The sequence below is a fragment of the Heteronotia binoei genome, chromosome 12, assembly GCF_032191835.1.
Source record: "Heteronotia binoei isolate CCM8104 ecotype False Entrance Well chromosome 12, APGP_CSIRO_Hbin_v1, whole genome shotgun sequence".
NCBI classification, from domain to species: Eukaryota; Metazoa; Chordata; class Lepidosauria; order Squamata; family Gekkonidae; genus Heteronotia; species Heteronotia binoei.
This window is the reverse complement of record NC_083234.1, coordinates 70,410,512-70,430,230: the sequence shown is the minus strand read 5'-3', so window position 1 is coordinate 70,430,230 and position 19,719 is coordinate 70,410,512. Positions and strand designations below refer to the sequence as shown.

Genomic DNA, 19,719 nt, shown 5'->3' with positions numbered 1-19,719 from the left:
GGGCTCTGGAGACTTCATGGAGGATAAGGAGCTGTGAGGCAGATAAACACCCAGCCAGAGAGAAAGCTAAAAAAAAACAAAAACCCTGCTGCCTAGCTTGTAGAGAGGAAAAGGGTTCAGGATGCAAGAGATACCTGGTTGGCTTGATTTGTAGCAGCTGCAGTCAAAACCTGGTGTGTGACTTGAGCTGTAGATTGAGGAACTGACGATCTAGGAGGAATGGGAAAAAGAAGATTTTAGAGCCCTCTAACTGCCAACTATTTTTTTTTTACTTCATGTATACTCTGCCTTTTTCACAAAGTCTCCAGCTTCCATGATCAACACAGTGCTGTGCTGCCAGTTGCAAACTGCGGCTGGGAGAGAACTGTAACCTGACAGACTCCTGTGATCTACAGCTGCCTGCTGCATCTCTGCATGAGTTGCTGCTCTGGAAACAGCATTCAAAGTACTGCATTTACTTAATTACAAATAATCCACCCTCCCCAATCCCTTGGAAGGAGGGTGAGAAACAAATTAATCATATTTGGAACCCAAATTTCTGCCAAAAACTGGCTGTCAAAGCAGCTTATAGTGATCAAAACCAACATTGGGTTGGAACCAACCAACTTTCCTGCTGGAGAAAAAGGCTATGCTAAGGGCTGTGGGACCCACATGGACAAAAACCATATGAAACAAGGACTAATAGAAGGTGAGAGAGGAAAAGCTAGCTGGCTCTAAACCAGTGGTGTCAAACATGCAGCCCAGGGGCCAAATCAGCCCCCTAGAGGGCTCCTATCAGGCCCCCAAGCAACTGGCTGACATCTGCTTCCTTCTCCCTCTCTCTTGCTTGCTTTGCAAGGCTTGCTCAATCGTACAGGAGCTGCAGAGCAAAACCTCTATTTCTCCATTGGCTGAGGCTCCTCCCTTTGGTAGGAAAGGAGGGAGGGAGAGCTTGCTTTGCCGGGCTCTCTCAATCACACAGCAGAGCTACTGAGCCAAGCCTCTCTTTCCTCTATTGCCTGAGGCTCCTCCCCTCCTGGCCCCCTGGGGAAGGAAGGAAAGAGCCAGAGCTCCCTTTGCCCAGTTCCCTGGATCGCACAGGAGAGATACAAAGAAAGCACCTTTAAGACCAACGAATGCTAATGTTTTAAGCATGTTTTAAGTCTTTTTCTTTTAAGCTTTTTATTTGTCTGTGTCCTTTATAAAGATTAAGTAGCAGAGATTTATATACAAATCTCTGCTACCTAACCTTAAATAAATACACACATGGCCTGGCCCAACAAGGTCTCATTTATGTCAAATCCAGCCCTCATAACAAATGAGTTCGACACCCCTGCTCTAAACCTTTAACATGCTGTCACCCTTCCAATGACCCTGTAAGGTAGATCATCAGTTCTCCCCACACTGCAGAGGACGAGGGGGGAAAGCAGCCAGCCATTTCGTGAGCTCATGGCAGAGGCAAAGTATCAACCAAGCACACGGCCTCAACTGCTGCGCTGGACTAGCCTTTCCCGCTGGCCTTTTCCAAATCCATCCAGCTATTTACACCGGTTCAAAGAGACTGGTGTCGCAAGATGGGGAAAGAAAGAGGCCTGAACATTGCAGATTCTTTCCCAGGGAGGGAAGCTGGACCGAGAAGGAGCAGGTCAGGCTTTAAGAAACTTAAGACAAATCCAAGTCCTTACATAAACTAAAACCCCCCAATACTGACGTTAATTCTATGTGGCTCTTATATTAAGCACGTTTGGCCGTCTCTTTGTCAGAGTAACATTACGTATTACGCTTGTGCCAGTTACAAGAACTCCACTGGCATAAGGACCACCCTCTCCCATATGAGCCTATCCACCCACTCTGGCCATCCTCAGAGGCCTGCTTCAGTTGCCCCTGCCACCTGAGGCCAGATGAGTGGCAACCTGCGAAAGGGCCTTCTCTGCTGTGGCACCAAATAGCTTGGAACTCCCTCCCCAGGGAGATTCGCCTGTCTCCCTGTGTCGGCATCTTTCACCAGTAGGTGAAGATTTTTTGGGGGGTCTGGCATACCCTCAATAACAGTTACTGGCCCCTCCTTCTAGTGCTGTTTCTGTGTTTTTAATTGAAATATTCTGTCATTTTATCTGCGTTTTAATTGTTCAAATGTTTTAATGAATATAAGTCCAATGAATGAATGAATAAATAATTAAATAATGTTTGCTACCTTGTGGACCCAGACCGGGTAGAAAGACAGCATAAAAAGGTTATAAATAAATAAATAGCTGGACCATTTTCTCTCCCCGCTCCCCCAATGCAAAATGTCATCAACTTTGTCTGGCCCAGTGCAAATGCAAATAGCTGCTTTTGGCATAGCAATTGCATAACAAGCTAACCCCCCCACCCAGCCCTTGGAATCAGCAAAACCCTACATAGAGGACAAAGCAGGATACTGCCTTGTGATGCAAGAACTCTTTATAGCCAGCTGGGATAAGGCTACATAGTCAGATCCCAATGGTGCACTGGTGGGGGGTGGGAGAGAGCCTTCTGGGAGTGGGGCAGGGCTCTGCAATGTGATGACATCACACAAAAATGATGTCATCTTGTCAAGGATGTCACGCGGCAGTGCTCTGGCTTGGAGCAAAACTCTATGGCAGGGGTGGACAAAGGTAGATCTCCAGATGTTTTTTCGCCTATGACTCCCATTAGCCCCAGCCATTGGCCATGCTGGCTGGGGCTGATGGGAGTTGTAGGCAAAAAAACATCTGGAGAGCTACTGTTGGCCACCCCTGCTCTATGGTAAAATTGCCCTCAAACCATAGAGTTCTGCCAACAACCAGAGCATTCCCACACGACATCCCCAGTGCGATGATGCTACTTCCGTGTGAGGTCATCGCACTGGGGATGTCACGCAGCGATGTTGCTGTTTGGGGGTGGGGGTTTCTCCTGCCGACCAGCTGGCCAGCAATAACCAAATAGAAGAAGAAGAAGAAGATATTGGATTTATATCCTGCTCTCCACTCCGAAGAGTCTCAGAGCGGCTCACAATCTCCTTTACCTTCCTCCCCCACAACAGACACCCCTGTGAGGTGGGTGGGGCTGAGAGAGCTTTCCTAGCAGCTGCCCTTTCAAGGACAACCTCTGCCAGAGCTATGGCTGACCCAAGGCCATGCTAGCAGGTGCAAGTGGAGGAGCGGGGAATCAAACCCGGTTCTCCCAGATAAGAGTCCACGCACTTAAACACTACACCAAACTGGCTCTCCAGTTATTTACAATAAACTGTAAATAGCTGACTACTGGCAAGTGGAAACTCCCGAAAAAGGGGGATCCCATGCTGGGACCTGGGGACTGGCAACCTTACTGCACAGCTAGGGTAAAATGTAGTGCCACAGCATGCTTTGGCACTGTGGCTGAACCATGCAAACTGAACCCGACCACCACTACCAGCATCTTCTTTTTGCTATCTTCTTTAGCTCAAGAACAGGGAAAAAAGGCAGCACAAGAGAGCGGCAGATACCCTCATTAAACAGGAAGGATCTGCTCAAACTGGTGCCCCAGTTTTTATCAGAAATGATACAAATGAAGTAAAACACAGAACTTAGGACTGCGCAGCAATTTCAGTGAACTCCAGAGAACCACAGTGGCTTGGTCTGATTAACGCAAGTGAGAAAGAGAAACAAAAAGGAAAAGTTAAACATAAAGATAGGGGAAGAAAGCAAGCTTCCCTGTCCTCTCCCACCTGGAGCTGTCTGCTAAGGCTGTTGAAGGCTTTGTGCCAACATGTCAAGTATCCAAGGCTGGGTCAAGTATCCACCCGCCTGTAAAGGGACATAAAGCATTCGAAGTGGCACGAGGGGGCTTTATGGGAGAGAGATGTTCTGTGGCTGCAACGGCACCACAGTCCCAGCTGGGCCTCCTGCATTCCCAGGGGGAGGACGCAACTTGACCTCGCTAGGTGAAAGAGAGGACACTGGTAGCTGTAACTCCACCAGGACTTTTTTTTGTAGCAGGAACTCCTTTGCATATTAGATCACACACCCCTGATACAGCCAGTCCTCCTGGAGCTTACGGCAGGCCTGTACTAAGAGCCCTGAAAGCTCTTGGAGGATAGGCCAAATCAGGGGTGTGTGGCTTAATATGCAAAGGAGTTCCTGCTACAAAAAACGCCCTGAACTCCACCCATGGCAAAACAAGAAGCCTCACCCATGGTGGGGCACCTGACTGCACCATGTGAGGGACACTACCACTGGAGCGTCTGCTTTGCCACCCATGTTTCCCCTGTCTTGCCTAGTTCAGAGAGCCAGTTTGGTGTAGTGGTTAAGTGTGCGGACTCTTATCTGGGAGAACCGGGTTTGATTCCCCACTCCTCCACTTGCACCTGCTAGCATGGCCTTGGGTCAGCCATAGCTCTGGCAGAGGTTGTCCGTGAAAGGGCAGCTGCTGTGAGAGCCCTCTCCAGCCCCACTCACCTCACAGGGTGTCTGTTCTGGGGGAGGAAGGTAAAGGAGATTGTGAGCCGCTCTGGGACTCTTCGGAGTGGAGGGCGGGGTATAAATCCAATATCTTCATCTACCTCACAGGGTGTCTGTTGTGGGGGAGGAAGGTAAAGGAGATTGTGAGCTGCTCTGAGACTCTTCGGAGTGGAGGGCGGGGTATAAATCCAATATCTTCATCTACCTCACAGGGTGTCTGTTGTGGGGGAGGAAGGTAAAGGAGATTGTGAGCCGCTCTGAGACTCTTCGGAGTGGAGGGCGGGATATAAATCCAATATCTTCATCTACCTCACAGGGTGTCTGTTGTGGGGGGAGGAAGGTAAAGGAGATTGTGAGCCGCTCTGAGACTCTTCGGAGTGGAGGGCGGGGTATAAATCCAATATCTTCATCTACCTCACAGGGTGTCTGTTGTGGGGGAGGAAGGTAAAGGAGATTGTGAGCCGCTCTGAGACTCTTCGGAGTGGAGGGCGGGATATAAATCCAATATCATCTTCTTCATCTTCTTAGTTTAGGCTTAGTAATCAAATGAGCACTATAACAGAGATGCCCAAGCATCAGATGCTCAGAACTCTCTGGAAAGAGATGAACTGGCTACTGAGGGAGGTGGTGAGCTCCCCCTCACTGGCAGCAGCTGGACAAACACTGGTCAGGGATGCTCTAGGCTGATCCTGCAGTGAGCAGGGGGTTATATATGAACATATGAAGCTGCCTTATACTGAATCAGATCCTTGGTCCATCAAAGTCAATATTGTCTACTCAGACTGGCAGCGGCTCTCCAGGGTTTCAAACTGAGGTTTTTCACACTTATCTGCCTGGGTCCATTTTAGTTGGAAATACCAGGGATTGAACCTGGGACCTTCTGCTTACCAAACAGATGCTCTACCACAGAGCCACCGTCCCTCCCCAGAATATACGAACATATGAAGCTGCCTTACACTGAATCAGACCCTGGGTTCATCAGAGTCAGTATTGTCTACTCAGAATGGCAGCGGCTCTCCAGAGTCTCAAGTTAAATGTTTTTCACACCTATTTGCCTGGACCCTTTGTAGTTGGAGATGCCAAGGATTGAACCTGGGACCTTCTGCTTACCAAGCAGATGCTCTACCACTGAGCCACCGTCCCTCCCTAACTTGGTTGGACTAGATGGCCCGTACGGCCCCTTCCAACTCTGTGATTCTGTTCTATGATGGTGCTAACCTGAAACAAAACACAAAAAGCCTGCGGTCCCAGACTATGCACGAAAAAGAGGTGGCCGGTTGTTGCTACTTCTACTAAGTGGTTGTTGCTACTTCTACTCCGTCGTTCCCATAAAACAGCAGCCTGCGCTTCCTGGTCCCTAGACGATCCCCCCCCCCCGCCCACCAGACACCTTGGTTTCCCCAAACAGCGCACTCGTTATCTTGCCTCTGATAACTGCCAAGGCTGAAGTTTCAAAGTCAGTGCAAGGCGAAGGGCCACCTGTTGGGATTGCAGCATGGGAGGAAACGTCCTTGCGGAACGGGGAAGGTCAAACGCTGGTGTTTTTAAAAACAGGGCAAATGAAGGAGACCTGATGGAGCCAGAGCAGAATCCCAGAAAATGCCAAACACCGGCCGGGTCAGGACACTGAAGAGCCCAGCACCTGTTAGGGAGGGAGAACTAGCTTACTGCCTGGTCCAGAGGCAGCACGTGTTCTCCACGCACAGAAGCACGATGCTCCTCTAGGGGATGCTGCCACCCGGTACACCTGAGTCTGGCAAATGCTTCAGAGTGTTCCCCCAAAGAGGGAATGCTGACCATTTCCTTAGGGACATCTGGGAGAGCTGTGTGCACACATGAAGCTGCCTTATACCGAATCAGACCACTGGTCCATCAAGGCCAGTATCATCTCCTCAGACTGGCAGCGGCTCTCTTGGGTCACTGACTACTTCATCTTTTATTATTAAAATGGCCCTTAAGCAAACTAAGTTATGGAGTAGCTCACAACTTTAATGCCAGAAGCTCACAAAGTAGCATTTTTGTTCACTAGTCAGTTTGGTGCAGTGGTTAAGTGTGCGGCCTCTTATCTGGGAGAACCGGGTTTGATTCCCCACTCCTCCACTTGCACCTGCTGGAATGGCCTTGGGTCAGCCATAGCTCTCTTATCTGGGAGAACCGGGTTTGATTCCCCACTCCTCCACTTGCAGCTGCTGGAATGGCCTTGGGTCAGCCAGAGCTCTCTTATCTGGGAGAACCGGGTTTGATTCCCCACTCCTCCACTTGCAGCTGCTGGAATGGCCTTGGGTCAGCCAGAGCTCTCTTATCTGGGAGAACCGGGTTTGATTCCCCACTCTTCCACTTGCAGCTGCTGGAATGGCCTTGGGTCAGCCATAGCTCTCTTATCTGGGAGAACCGGGTTTGATTCCTCCTTCCTCCACTTGCAGCTGCTGGAATGGCCTTGGGTCAGCCATAGCTCTCTTATCTGGGAGAACCGGGTTTGATTCCCCACTCTTCCACTTGCAGCTGCTGGAATGGCCTTGGGTCAGCCATAGCTCTTGCAGGAGCTGTCCTTGAAAGGGCAGCTTCTAGGAGACCTCTCTCAGCCCCACAGGGTGTCTGTTGTGGGGGAGGAAGATAAAGGAGATCGTGAGCTGCTCTGAAACTCTGAGGTTCGGAGTGGAGGGCGGGATATAAATCCAATATCATCACCACCACCACCGCCATCATCACCACCACCATTACCACCATCATCATTTTAAGTGGAGATCAGTGTTCCCTCTAAGCTGAGTTAGCATGAGCTAGCTCACAATTTTTTTTATCCTCCAGCTCACACATTTTTGTCTCAGCTCAGGAAAAATGGCCCTTAAGCAAACTAATTTATGGAGTAACTCACAACTTTAATGCCAGTAGCTCACGAAGTAGCATTTTTGTTCACAAGATTCCACAGCTTAAGAGGGAACATTGGTGGAAGATGTCAGGGATTGAGCCTGGGACCTTCTGCATGCCAAGCAGATGCTTCCAACCACTGAGCCACGGCGCCTCGTGTCCCCTGTGAGCTCAGCACAAGATTAAGCCTGCTTCTGGATGAATTCTGTCGCCCTTAATTTCTTCTTTTAATCATTCCTATCTTTTATTAAAAGCAACAATCAAACCAAGCAAGAGAGCAATTTGGTTGTTTCTTGCTCAAGCCGAAGTGTGACAAATTTTAAGAGTTTGAGAAACGTCCTTCTCTTTACAGCTCTTACCCTGAAGGCAAAAGAGAACGTTTCTTTACACGGTACAAATTGACTAGTGGGACACCCTGTTGCAGGATATTGTGGTGGCTAAAAGCTCGTGTATGAGCCATCAAGCTGCTTCCAACTTATGGTGACTCTAGAGAGCCAGTTTGGTGTAGTGGTTAAGTGTGGGGCTCTTATCTGGGAGAACCGGGTTTGATTCTCCACTCCTCCACTTGCACCTGCTGGAATGGCCTTGGGTCAGCCATAGCTCTCTTATCTGGGAGAACCGGGTTTGATTCCCCACTCCTCCACTTGCAGCTGCTGGAATGGCCTTGGGTCAGCCATAGCTCTGGCAGAGGTTGTCCTTGAAAGGGCAGCTGTTGTGAGAGTCCTCTCCAGCCCCACCCACCTCACAGGGTGTCTGTTGTGGGGGAGGAAGGTAAAGGAGATTGTGAGCCGCTCTGAGTCTCTGATTCAGAGAGAAGGGTGGGGTATAAATCTGCAGTCTTTTTCTTCTTCTATGAACCAACGATCCCCAAGATGTCCTGTCGTTAACAGCCTTGCTCAGGCCTTGGAAACTGAGGGCTGCGGCTTCCTTGACTGAGTCCATCCAACCTTTGTTTGGGTCGTCTTTTCCTTTTGCCTTCAACTTTCCTAGCATTACCGTCTTTTCCAATAAGCCTTGCCTTCCCATGATGTGGTCAACTTACAACACGCTCATTTTAGTTATTTTAGCTTCTAGGATCTCATCAGCTTCTAGCCTCATCCAGGCTTGATGAGAAGTAGAATCTACGCGTTTTGTCTTTTTGGAGATGGGTGCTGTCACTAAAACTCTCCTCCAACAGCACACTGGAGGCTTTAAAAGGCAATTACACAAAAAAGAGGGAGAAAAGATCCATCGGAGGCCACGATCATCGAATGGCAGCTCCATGCCTTTCTGACAGCAATGAGGATCCTGTGAATTTAGGGGGAGGTGTTTGTGAGTTTCCTGCATTGTGCAGGGAGTTGGACTCGATGGCCCTGGAGGTCCCTTCCAACTCTATGGTTCTATGTTCAGGAGCAGAGTACCTTTGAACGTCTGTGGTGTGGGTGTTTTGGGGGGGAGGGGAGTGAGAACAGGGACAGGCTTTGGCCTCTGTGTTTCTTGTGGACTTTCAGGACCATCTGATTGGCATTTGTGGGAAACAGGATGTTGAACCAGATCCAGCAGGACTCTTTGCTTTGTGAGATAGGCAGTAATTGATGAAGGGAGGGGAAGAGGAGCTGAAGGGCAGGAATGCAGCTCCAAAGGGGAGCTCGCTGCCAAATGATGAGACGAATTTTCAGGCCTACAGCTGGATGTTCAGCCGCTACCAGAGAATAACAGCTTGCCACCTTTCTAGAGTACACGTTCCTAATCCATGTTTACCCCTTGATCTATCACAGCATGCAATTAAGTGGTAATAGCAGGCGGGCAGCTTTATTTCCAGATGAAACGTATGCAAAGCCTCTGCAGAGCATAAGGGTGGCTGGCTGGCAGCATGTCAGAACAGGGAGAGGCTGCGGCTCAGTGGATGAGCCTTTGCTTCGCATGCAGAATGTCCCAAGTTCAATCCTTGGTCTCTCCGGTTAAAGAGGAACAGACAGTGGGTGGTATGAAAGACCTCTACCTGAGACTCTGGAGAGTCACTGCCAGTTTGGGGCAGTTTCACGTGTATAAACAGAGGCTCTCCTTGATAACAGGGGGAACACAGTCATACAGCCGAGACACAGGATAATCTTGCGCAAAAATCCGAGGAAACCGCTTCTCACATTTAGAAAGCCAAACACAGGGAGAGAGTTTGAGAACAGAGTTGAAACTGAAAAAGGGGCCCACGATCCAAAAGGCAAACAAATGTGTGTGCAAATATCTGTTCAACACTCCTACCCAGCAGTCCTGGAAGGGGGCAATTAGCACATTCCATACACATCATCTTTGTAATGCTTATGTTTACTTAATTTATATCCCGCCCTCCCCGCCGAAGCAGGCTTTACTACAAGCCTAAACTAGTAAAAGCTAGTAGAGTAGTAAAAATACCTGAAACAAGCAACTAAATTCCCTTTCCTTGAAAATCTGAGGACTAGAAGCTCGCTTTAATTTTTGAAATGAAAGCAGAGGTTGTGGAATACACAGAACCCCTTTCTTCCTGCTGTTATCTCTTTGCTCCTTTCAAAATTCCCCAGATTCAGCTGTGTCTTTTTCCCCTCCTTCCTGTTTGAAGGTACTATAAAGCTTGGCTGTGGCCAGAGGCTTCAGTTCTTGGGCTTGAGCCAAAGGCTTCTTACTCATCCCTTTGGATGAGCCAGCTACTGAATCTCAGACCAGCCCAAGGCACAGCTGGCTGTTTTGTAAATCGCTTTAGGTCCCTCCAAAACAGAAAAGTGGGATACAAATATTTAAGCAAAAGAACTCAGTTCATCTTGAAGCAACACCACTGCCCTCTACTGACAGCTGAGCCTTCCTGCAAGTATAGATAAAACCTAGAGGTCACTTTAACATTCATTCAAACTTTGTTCATTCACCCACCCTGTTACTGTAGCGACGGCCGGGGGAGAGGCGTTGTTTTTCAGTTCTCGCACGTTCACTACCTGAGGGACGTTCTTCAAGGTGGACTCCGTTAAGGAAGTGCTCGCAGCTTTTAAAAGAAACAAATAAGAGGGTGCATTAATTTATTTTTGGCGATGGCCCATCTCCCGCTGCGCACCCAAGACATCCAAACAAGCTCAGATTTACCACCTATTAAGTAACAGGACCTGTCTATGGCCTGGTCCTCTTGGGAGTGATCCACCTTCAAGAGGCCCGTGCATCTGCTCAGTGGCACCCCCAAAAGAGTGGGAGAGCACTAGCTGTGTGTGGACGGGCCTGAGGTTCAATCCCTGGCTTTTCCCATCAAAAATATTTATTTATTAATTCAATTTATATCCCATCCTTCCTGTAAGCAGGCTCAGGGCAGGTCTCATCATATATAAACGATTAAAACACAACATTATTAAAAGCGCTACATTAAAACATCCAGAGGCTTCAATCCCTGGTATCGTAGGGAAGCAGTAACGAAGAAAGATTCCTTTGCTGCACTGCTGCCAGTCACAGCACAGAAAACTAAGTTCAACAAAACCAATGCCGTGACTTGATACATAAGCCAAGTGCATACTGACCACAGGTCATATGAAGATGATGATATTGGATTTATATCCCGCCCTCCACTCCGAAGAGTCTCAGAGCGGCTCACAATCTCCTTTCCCTTCCTCCCCCACAACAGACACCATGTGAGGTAGATGAAGATATTGGATTTATATCCCGCCCTCCACTCTGAAGAGTCTCAGAGCGGCTCACAATCTCCTTTCCCTTCCTCCCCCACAACAGACACCCTGTGAGGTAGATGAAGATATTGGATTTATATCCCGCCCTCCACTCCGAAGAGTCTCAGAGCGGCTCACAATCTCCTTTCCCTTCCTCCCCCACAACAGACACCCTGTGAGGTAGATGAAGATATTGGATTTATATCCCGCCCTCCACTCCGAAGAGTCTCAGAGCGGCTCACAATCTCCTTTACCTACCTCCCCCACAACAGACACCCTGTGAGGTAGATGAAGATATTGGATTTATATTCCGCCCTCCACTCTGAAGAGTCTCAGAGCGGCTCACAATCTCCTTTACCTTTGTCCCCCACAACAGACACCCTGTGAGGTGGGTAGGGCTGAGAGAGCTCTGACAGAAGCTGCCCTTTGGAGGACAACTCCTGTGAGAGCTATGGCTGACCCAAGGCCATTCCAGCAGGTGCAAGTGGAGGAGTGGGGAATCGAACCCGGTTCTCCCAGGTAAGAGTCAGCACACTTAACCGCTACACCAATCTGGCTCTCCATTTGAAAACTGGCTCCATATGACCGAAGGCGCCTCCATTTGAAAAAACAGAATCCCTAACTCATAGAAAACTACCATGTTAGGAAGAAGAGCTGTCCCTGACAGTCTAATATTCTACATGCAGAGATTTCCCCACCCCCCACAGAAAAAAAACATTCAATTCCATACAATGTTTTAAATGGAGCAGCCTCTACTACAGTACTTGCCTTAGTGAGAACTAGGTATAGACAGGCACTTTTAGAAGAAGATGGAGAAAAGGGCTATCCCATTGGATAGTTAAGACTCCGAAGTCTGCTGAACACTGCCACCTCAAACATCTGATTATTTATCCTTCAGCAGCTGCCTCCTCAAACCAGCTAAAGACTGGTCAAAGCTCCTGTTTCCCCTGGGCTTTAACACGACTACTGCCTGTCTTCTCCCTCCCCTTCATTTGCTAAGAAGTGCTTGGCTGATATGCACTCAAGCAATATCCAGCATCTATGATCTTAAAAGCAAAGAGTTTTTTCCTCAATTAAACAAGAAAGCCAGTATGACAAAGTGTCAGATTTGGACCACGGAGACCCATTTTCCTATCTCTGCTAAGCTATGAAACTCACTGTGTGATTTTGGGCTGGCAACTACTGCTCGGTCTAATCTGCAGAGGAGGTGGTTCTGAGGATAAAATGCATTCTTGCACATGTGTCTATGTGAGGGGGGGGGAATTACAAAACCACATAACCACATTGTGCGGCTCTTGAAGCCCCCACCACCCTTGCTTTCTTTCTACCTCTCCATCCCTATTCCCTCCCCCCACCTATTTGCTCCCTTCCTTCCTCCTCTCCCTTCCTGTCTTGTAGTTCTCAAACATCTGACATCTCTTCTACGTGGCTCTTACATTAAGAAGCTTGACCATCCCTGTTATACAGTAGAACTGTGTTCACAGGTTTATTTTTCACCAATGAACAACAAATCATGACTCAGATCAGACACAGTATCAAGCCACAGTTAAACTTTCTTTACTATGGTTTGGTGGAACGTCCACGGGATTTTGCAGTGGGGGAGGGGGAAGGAGGATGTTTTAGTCGACGGTATGAAAACTAGGGATGAGCACAGATCAGAGAAATCTGAGGTTCATGCAGGTTTGTGAATTTCATAAACCATGAACTTCCACAGACTTTTCCGGTTTACCAACCAGTTAATGGTTCATGAGGTCTGTGGGGACCTGGAAGTGGACTCAACCTTCTTCTGGGTTGTGCCACTGCTGCTGGGTGCTGCCAAAGAGCTCAGGAGGCGTTTAAATGCCTCCCAAGCCCACTTCTGGATCACGCCACCCCCTGCATGTTTGTGCTGTCGCCACACAATTTAAATGCCTCCTGAGCCCACTGGCATCGTGCCACTGGGGAGGCATTTAAATGCCTCCTGAGCTTACTCCTCATGGACTGTCCCGATGGACCAAATGGGCTGCCTAAAAGAAATTGTGATCAGTGGGTGGTCCATCAAAACAGACCACAAACTAGCCTAGAATTTTGGTCTGTGCCCATCCCTAATGGAGACTGAGAAACTCAGAGAGGCATTAATCTGTCTCTGGCCCTTGTCAGGCTACCAGTTTCTATAGGACAATTCAAAGAACTAAGCAATGGGCTGCAGATTCCATCAGGCAAGAGGCCATTGCACACATATGGCCTTAGATCAGTCGCAGGCCAAGGGCACCCGGGTCAGACAGTCAAAACACAATTTTACCTGGGTTCTGGTTGGCCATCTGTCTCCGCAGAGCAGCTTCTGCTGCTGCCTGAGGTGCTGGGATGGTGACAGAGGGAGCAGGGGCACCGTGCTTCACGGTCTTTGTTGCCAGCATGGTGCTGTCTGCCCCCTGGGGTACGATTTTGGGGGTGGATGCTGCAAAGGAAAAGAGATGCCACATTCAGTTGCTGTGAATGATGCAGCCTGAAGTTGCTATTGAAAGCTCCTGTTGAAAGGGATAAAGGTGGTGCTGGTGAGGGTCATTAACTGAAAGAAGGCCTCCTCCTAGACTGGCCCACCCCACCCATTAAAAGCTTCCTCTCAAGTACTATATTCCGTGTCCCAGCCCTCACTGGAGAAGCAGGTAACACTCGGAGAAAGGGCCTTCTTAGTGGTGGTGCCTCCCCTCTGGAATGCCCTCCCTCTTTAGGCTCACTTGGTGCCTATCCCGCTGTCATTTAGGTGCCAAGATAAAAAAAAAATCTCTTCACCCAAACTTTTAATTGAAGTTTTATTGCATCTTTTTATTGTTGTTGTCTTCTGGCCTTGATCATGCTCAAGTGCTTTTTTTTATGACTCGTACACCTTTTATCTTACTGCTTTTCTGTTTTGCAATCATTCTGCTCCCGGCTCTCTTGCTGATGCGGTTAGTGCTTTGTATGGTTTTTATTTTCATGCCAAACTGGTTTTTTTAAACATTTTTTTTTTGCCTCCTCAAGCAGGTCCCTGGAAAATAGACATTTTCTAAAAATTATGAAAAAAAACTTAAGTCATATATGCATGGCACTAGATTTTTAGGGGGGGGGGTGTTTACTGCTGCAAGAATGTTAGTTTCAGAGAGTTAGGAGCCAGCAAAATATTTGACTAAGATCTTGGCTAAATGGGAGACAGCAGGATTATAAAAATCGACGGAATTAGATGGGTAAGGGACGGACAAACTAATCTGATTTTTTTTTTCAAATACAGGAAATTTTAATGGGTTTTGGAGGGAAATGTTGCTTCATAATCATGAAGGTATTTGAAAGATGATATAGAGGATGACCTTGAAGGGATTCAGTAAGCACTTGTTACTATTATATGATCCTTTTCTCTCTCTCTCTCTCTCTCTCTCTTTCAGTGAAGAAAAATATATTATTTGGGTTTAACTGGATTCATAGCACAGAATCTTGACCAAGCTCTCTCTCTCGGCTTGACTTCGCGAACGAAGATTTAAGAAGGGTGCAGTAGTCCACGTCTGCTGCAGGCTCGCTGGTGGCTGACAAGACCAATGCGGGACAGGCAGATCCGGCCACAGTGGCTGCAGGGAAAAGTCTGATTTGGGGTTGGTGCTGTAGCAGTGCGATTCTTCCTCAATCAAGCAAGAAACTGACTAATCACATCTAATACTGACAAGTTCTCCAATAAACTATTAACAATTAGTGCAGACACTACAACAATGCGCAATAATTCAGTCAGTACCCACCCCAATCTACGTATGGAGATAAATCGCAAAAGGTTAAATCCTTAAACCATATATATAGGCTGGGATCCAAAGAACCACTTGAGCCCTGTCCATACCTAGCTGGGTCTTTGACTGTCTCTCCTGTGAATCTTTCAGCTCCCCCCTCCCCTTAAGTATGCTGCAGCTTACACTTGACATTCTCTGTCATATGAAAAACAGTTCTCCAGTTAGTACAAGGGGCTGCTGTTTGAGGCCCCCAAGCCCAAACCAACCCTGGGTGCATGGAGTTGGCTGCCACAGTTCTCCACGTCCTGGCTTTATCCTTCTGAGCCTTGTGTACTTTCTGTTATTAAAATCACACACTACTAGACAGAAAACGTGGTCCCCTGTGAACACTTACAGTAATGACTCTAATATACAACAAAAGGGACCCAGCGCAGCAACATCTCATTACAACTCCCATTTCCAAAATTGCATTCATCCCGTTTATCTATTTCAGCTACGGAAAATGCCTCCCTCAACCGTTTCGTAGCGTGAAATGATCCATTAGATTTCCAGGGCTTTGCGGCAACGGGCAATAACAGATTTTCAATAAAGGCCCGATGGCTAGAGACCTCAGCTTCTTTAAGAAGCGTAACGATATTACAAAGAGCTGCCTGCCTGAATACTGTCCCAGTCATTTGACTCCCCCCCACCAACATTTTCAATCAAAGAACATTCTCACCAGGTATGCCTGAAGAACAGCATCATTTGTTCCCAACGGTTGAGAAATCTGTAGATTCTATGCTGCGTACTGCTCTCTCCCGTAACGGTTGCCATTTCTTCTCCACCCTACTTATTTTCACAGCTATACATCTGCACTTGTTATCGAGACACACAGGCACTCCTGCCCTGCCCGGGATGGCCCAGGCAAGCCTCATCTGGTCAGATCTCAGAAGCTAAACAGGCCCAACCCTGGCAAGTACTTGGAAGGGAGACCTCCTTGAAATACCAGAGCCCAGACGCAGAGGGAGGCGTATTAAGCCACCTCTCTGAAAAACAGCCAGGCCCCAGCAAACACACACACATGCTCCCCCCCACTCCATAACTCAGAAACCCACACTCAACAGCACACCAAATGGCAAGGTTTGGAAGCAAAAAAAGTCTAAGTGCGTTAAGTGCAAAAATAAGCCAGGTACTTGTGTGTGACGGGGCTTCTCTTTTGGGATTTTGCTTTGGATCAAGAGGACTACCTGCAACCTCTGCACAGCTGAAAACACCAGGGGCAGCTGCCATTCTTCAAGGAAAGGGAAGCGATCCACCGGCTTTACAGAGGGCATCCTCTGAAACTAATCTCCACTTTTGTAATACCATCCCCATCAAGTTATCCTTCTGTTCTGGGATTTTTGAGAGGCCTCCAGGTTCCATTTTATACTAGAGAGACATTTTTAACTATTTTCAGTCGGAAGCTTTCTTCCTCCTTCCTAGAAGACTTCACTTTTACCCAAAATCACCCAAACTATTTAAGCCTGCTGGGCATTCAAGCATAGTGTACAAGCACAAGACCTGAAGAGCAGAACTTGAAAAAACTCCTTCTCCCTTTCACTTTTTTTTTTTTGGAAATGGAGAACTCAAAAAGCAGATGTAACATTTTTGGCTGTTTTCATTGTCCCAAGAGAGGATGATGCTGTTGGAAGATATGGGTTTGTTTGTCACGGATTTGAAATATTTTTAGTACCCTGCCCCCAATAATTTCGACTTCACTTAAGAGAAACTGCGGCTCAGTTAAGATGAAACCCCAAAACAGGACTTCAAAAAGGGATCTGTTCTGTTTTAGATCCTGGGATTAGATCCAGTGATCTGCTGTCAGAAAGAGTACGAGGTTTTTTTTTTGCTTTCCGATGTTCCCCAAAAGTGGAACACACACTGATACAAGTCAGAGGCCTGTGGCAAATACTGGAAAGGTGACAAAAATCACCCTCGTCCTCCATCTTCTGCCTCACTGTAGCCATGCAACATCTAGGCAACATGGGTCACATGAACCGAGGAATCAGCTTTCTGGGTGTTGGAGGGAAGAGGGGAAAATGACAAAAGCCAGCATTCCCAAGGTTTTTCCACTGACAGATTGTTGGGTCCAACCCCTGGTTTGTAGCTGGGCAGAAGCAAACCGTCGTTTGTCAATTTGGATGCAATGGCAAGCTACGGTTTGCTGCAAATCTCTAATTTGGTTTCAGTAAGCAATGGTATTCCCAGTAGTAATGTATGGCTGTGAGAGCTGGACCATAAGGAAACCCGAGCACAGAAGAACAGATAAAAGCAAGTGGTGCTGGAGAAGAATCTTAAAAGTGGTGCTGGAGAAGAATCTTGAGAGTCCCTTGGACTGCAAGAAGATCCAATCAGTCAGTCCTAAGGGAAATCAACCCAGTCTGTTCCCTGGAAGGTCAGATGCTGAAGCTGGATCTCAAATACTTTGGCCACCCAATGAGAAGGGAGCACTCCCTGGGGAAGACCCTGGTGCTGGGAAAGACAGAAGGCAAAGAAGAAGGGGACGGCAAAAGAGGAGATGGCTGGACAGCGTTACTGATGTAAGAAACACAAATTTGAGCAGACTTCGGAGGATGGTGGAAGACAGGAGGGTCTGGAGTGACTTGGTCCATGGGGTCGCAAAGAGTCGGACTTCACTGTGTGATTGAACAACAAATGTATGGGGAGAATGCAATATGGGAGCCTGGGGTTCCCCCTTGCCTGTTCACATAAAGCCAAACCATTACAGTTCCTGGAATTATGAAAACGAAGAGAACTGCCAAGCGAGGTCAGAGCAGTGGCTCACATGAACTCAGCATTACAGTGACAACAAGGAAATCCCCCTGGTATAAATCCCCACAAGTAAAGTTTTACAGCTTACTCACTGAAAACATTCATTGGGATGTGGGCTTTGCTGATACCTAAATGCTTCGGCAGGAGGCCAGGCTGAACGGAGGGAGTCCGGACGACAGGGGGGTGGCGGGGCACCAAGACCGGGGCAGCCAACTCTTCTTCTTTCTCCCCAGCCTGGGAATCCTCGTTCTCCAGGGCCTGGGAAACTGAAGATGTGGAGCTCACGTCGTCCAAGTCTTCATCGTATCTCGAGCACAGGAAAGCCGACTGGGAAAGATTGGCTGCAAAAGGTGGGGTGGGGGGGAGAGAAGCATCGGATTTAAAGGCAAACAGGAGACAACAGTCACTGGATTGACACCTGCCACTTTTGGGGTTTACAATCCCCACCCCATTTCACCGGCTGATTTAAACATAGCTGTGTGTGGGGGGTGGGGGATGGGGAGGGTGGAAACAGAAAAAGAAATATGACAAATGAAGCCACACATGGATGAATGCTGGAATTCTAAAGGGCCTCAAAAACATTTGCTCTGACAAAGACATACACACGTATGTATGTATGTATGCATGCATGTAAATGGTACACAAAAACATAATTCTCAGGCACGTTAAACACTTGTACATTTATGTATGCTTTAGCTGGTCAGCACTTCCTCCAAAAATGCACACCATGTAAACATGACAATTAGTGTTCCCTCTAAGCTGAGTTAGTGTGGGCAAACTTGCAGTTTTGTAGCCTCTGGCTCCCACATTTTTGTTTTAGCTCAGGAAAAATAGCCCCAGAACAAACTAATCTATGCAGTAGCTCACCACTTCAATGCCAGTATCTCACAAAGTAGAATTTTTGCTCACAAGGCTCTAGAGGGAATATTGATGGCAATATATGTACTCAAGTCCAGAAAGATTGATCATACAAAACATTAGGAAAGAGAGGCCCAAGGTCAAATAATGTAAGCATGTCATGTTCCTGCGCAGAACACAAGTGCTTACAGAATCCAATCAGTGTAGATCAGACCCACTTCCAGCTAGATACTAAAAAAAAAAAAAAGTAAAGGTAGTCCCCTGTGCAAGCACCAGTCATTTCCGACTCTGGGGTGACGTTGCTTTCACAACGTTTTCATGGCAGATTTTCTACGGGGTGGTTTGCCATTGCCTTCCCCAGTCATCTACACTTTCAGCCCCCAGCAAGCTGGGTACTCATTTTACAACCTCGGAAGGATGGAAGGCTGAGTCAACCTGGAGCTGGCTACCCGAACCAGCTTCCGCTGGGATCAAACTCAGGTCGTGAGCAGAGGGCTCCGAATGCAGTACTGCAGCTTCACCACTCTGCGCCACAGGACTCTTAGCTAGATACTAGGGGTGTGCAAAAATAAAAATAAAAATGGAATTTTTCCGTTTGGGTCTATCAGATCCCCCCAAATTTTTGTATTTCCAAAAAATCCTGGATCCCAATACAATTTGAGATTTTTCAAAAATCCTGAGTTCTTTCCGGGTAGAATAGGCCCAAGAAGAAAAATGCTGACTTTTTTTTTTTTTAAGTCAGCCTGACCCTGGGGCTGGCTTGGCTTCTCCTGCAGCATGGTTTAAACAGCCCTGCAAGAGAAGCTGTCCCTTGATCTGCATGCAGCGAGGAGGTCTCTCACCGCCATATGCAGACTCGGCTGGGGGGAGGGGGGGGCTTCTCCTGTGGCACGCTTTAATCACACTCTCATCATAGCAGATGTCAATCTCTCAAAGGAGGAGGTTGATTTGAAATATCAAGGATGCAGACAACTAGTTTTTCAAGACATGAATACCATATGAGAGCCAGTTTGGTGTAGTGGTTAAGTGTGCGGACTCTGATCTGGGAGAACCGGTTTTGATTCCTCGCTCCTCCACTTGCAGCTGCTGGAATGGCCTTGGGACAGCCATAGCTCTCGCAGGAGTTGTCCTTGAAAGGGCAGCTGCCGTGAGAGCCCTCTCAGCCCCACCCACCTCACAGGGTGTCTGTTGTGGGGGGAGAAGATATAGGGGATTGTAAGCCACTCCGAGACTGATTCAGAGATAAGGGCAGAGTATGAATCTGCAGTCTTCTTCATATTTGTGGCAGCTGGAAGCTGTTTCACCAAGTTCAAGGCTCAAAAGTGCCAGTTTGACTTTGGAAACTTCCAGTCCCCATCTTGAAAGGGGACTGGCGTGCTCCTGACAGCATCCTTAGCATCATTTGAGGTC

At 47.8% G+C, this 19,719-nt stretch overlaps 1 protein-coding gene across 1 annotated transcript in view; it reads right to left on the bottom strand.

Moving 5' to 3' along the window:
• Positions 1-19,719, bottom strand: part of NUP214 (nucleoporin 214) — a 120,247-nt gene that overhangs the window by 50,047 nt on the left and 50,481 nt on the right. The window contains exons 22-25 of the mRNA XM_060250637.1: positions 17,544-17,792; positions 13,215-13,370; positions 10,161-10,269; positions 135-210 (exon numbers count right to left, since the gene is read on the bottom strand). Of these exons, the coding sequence (XP_060106620.1) occupies positions 135-210; positions 10,161-10,269; positions 13,215-13,370; positions 17,544-17,792 (590 nt within the window). The remainder of the gene's footprint in view (positions 1-134; positions 211-10,160; positions 10,270-13,214; positions 13,371-17,543; positions 17,793-19,719) is intronic.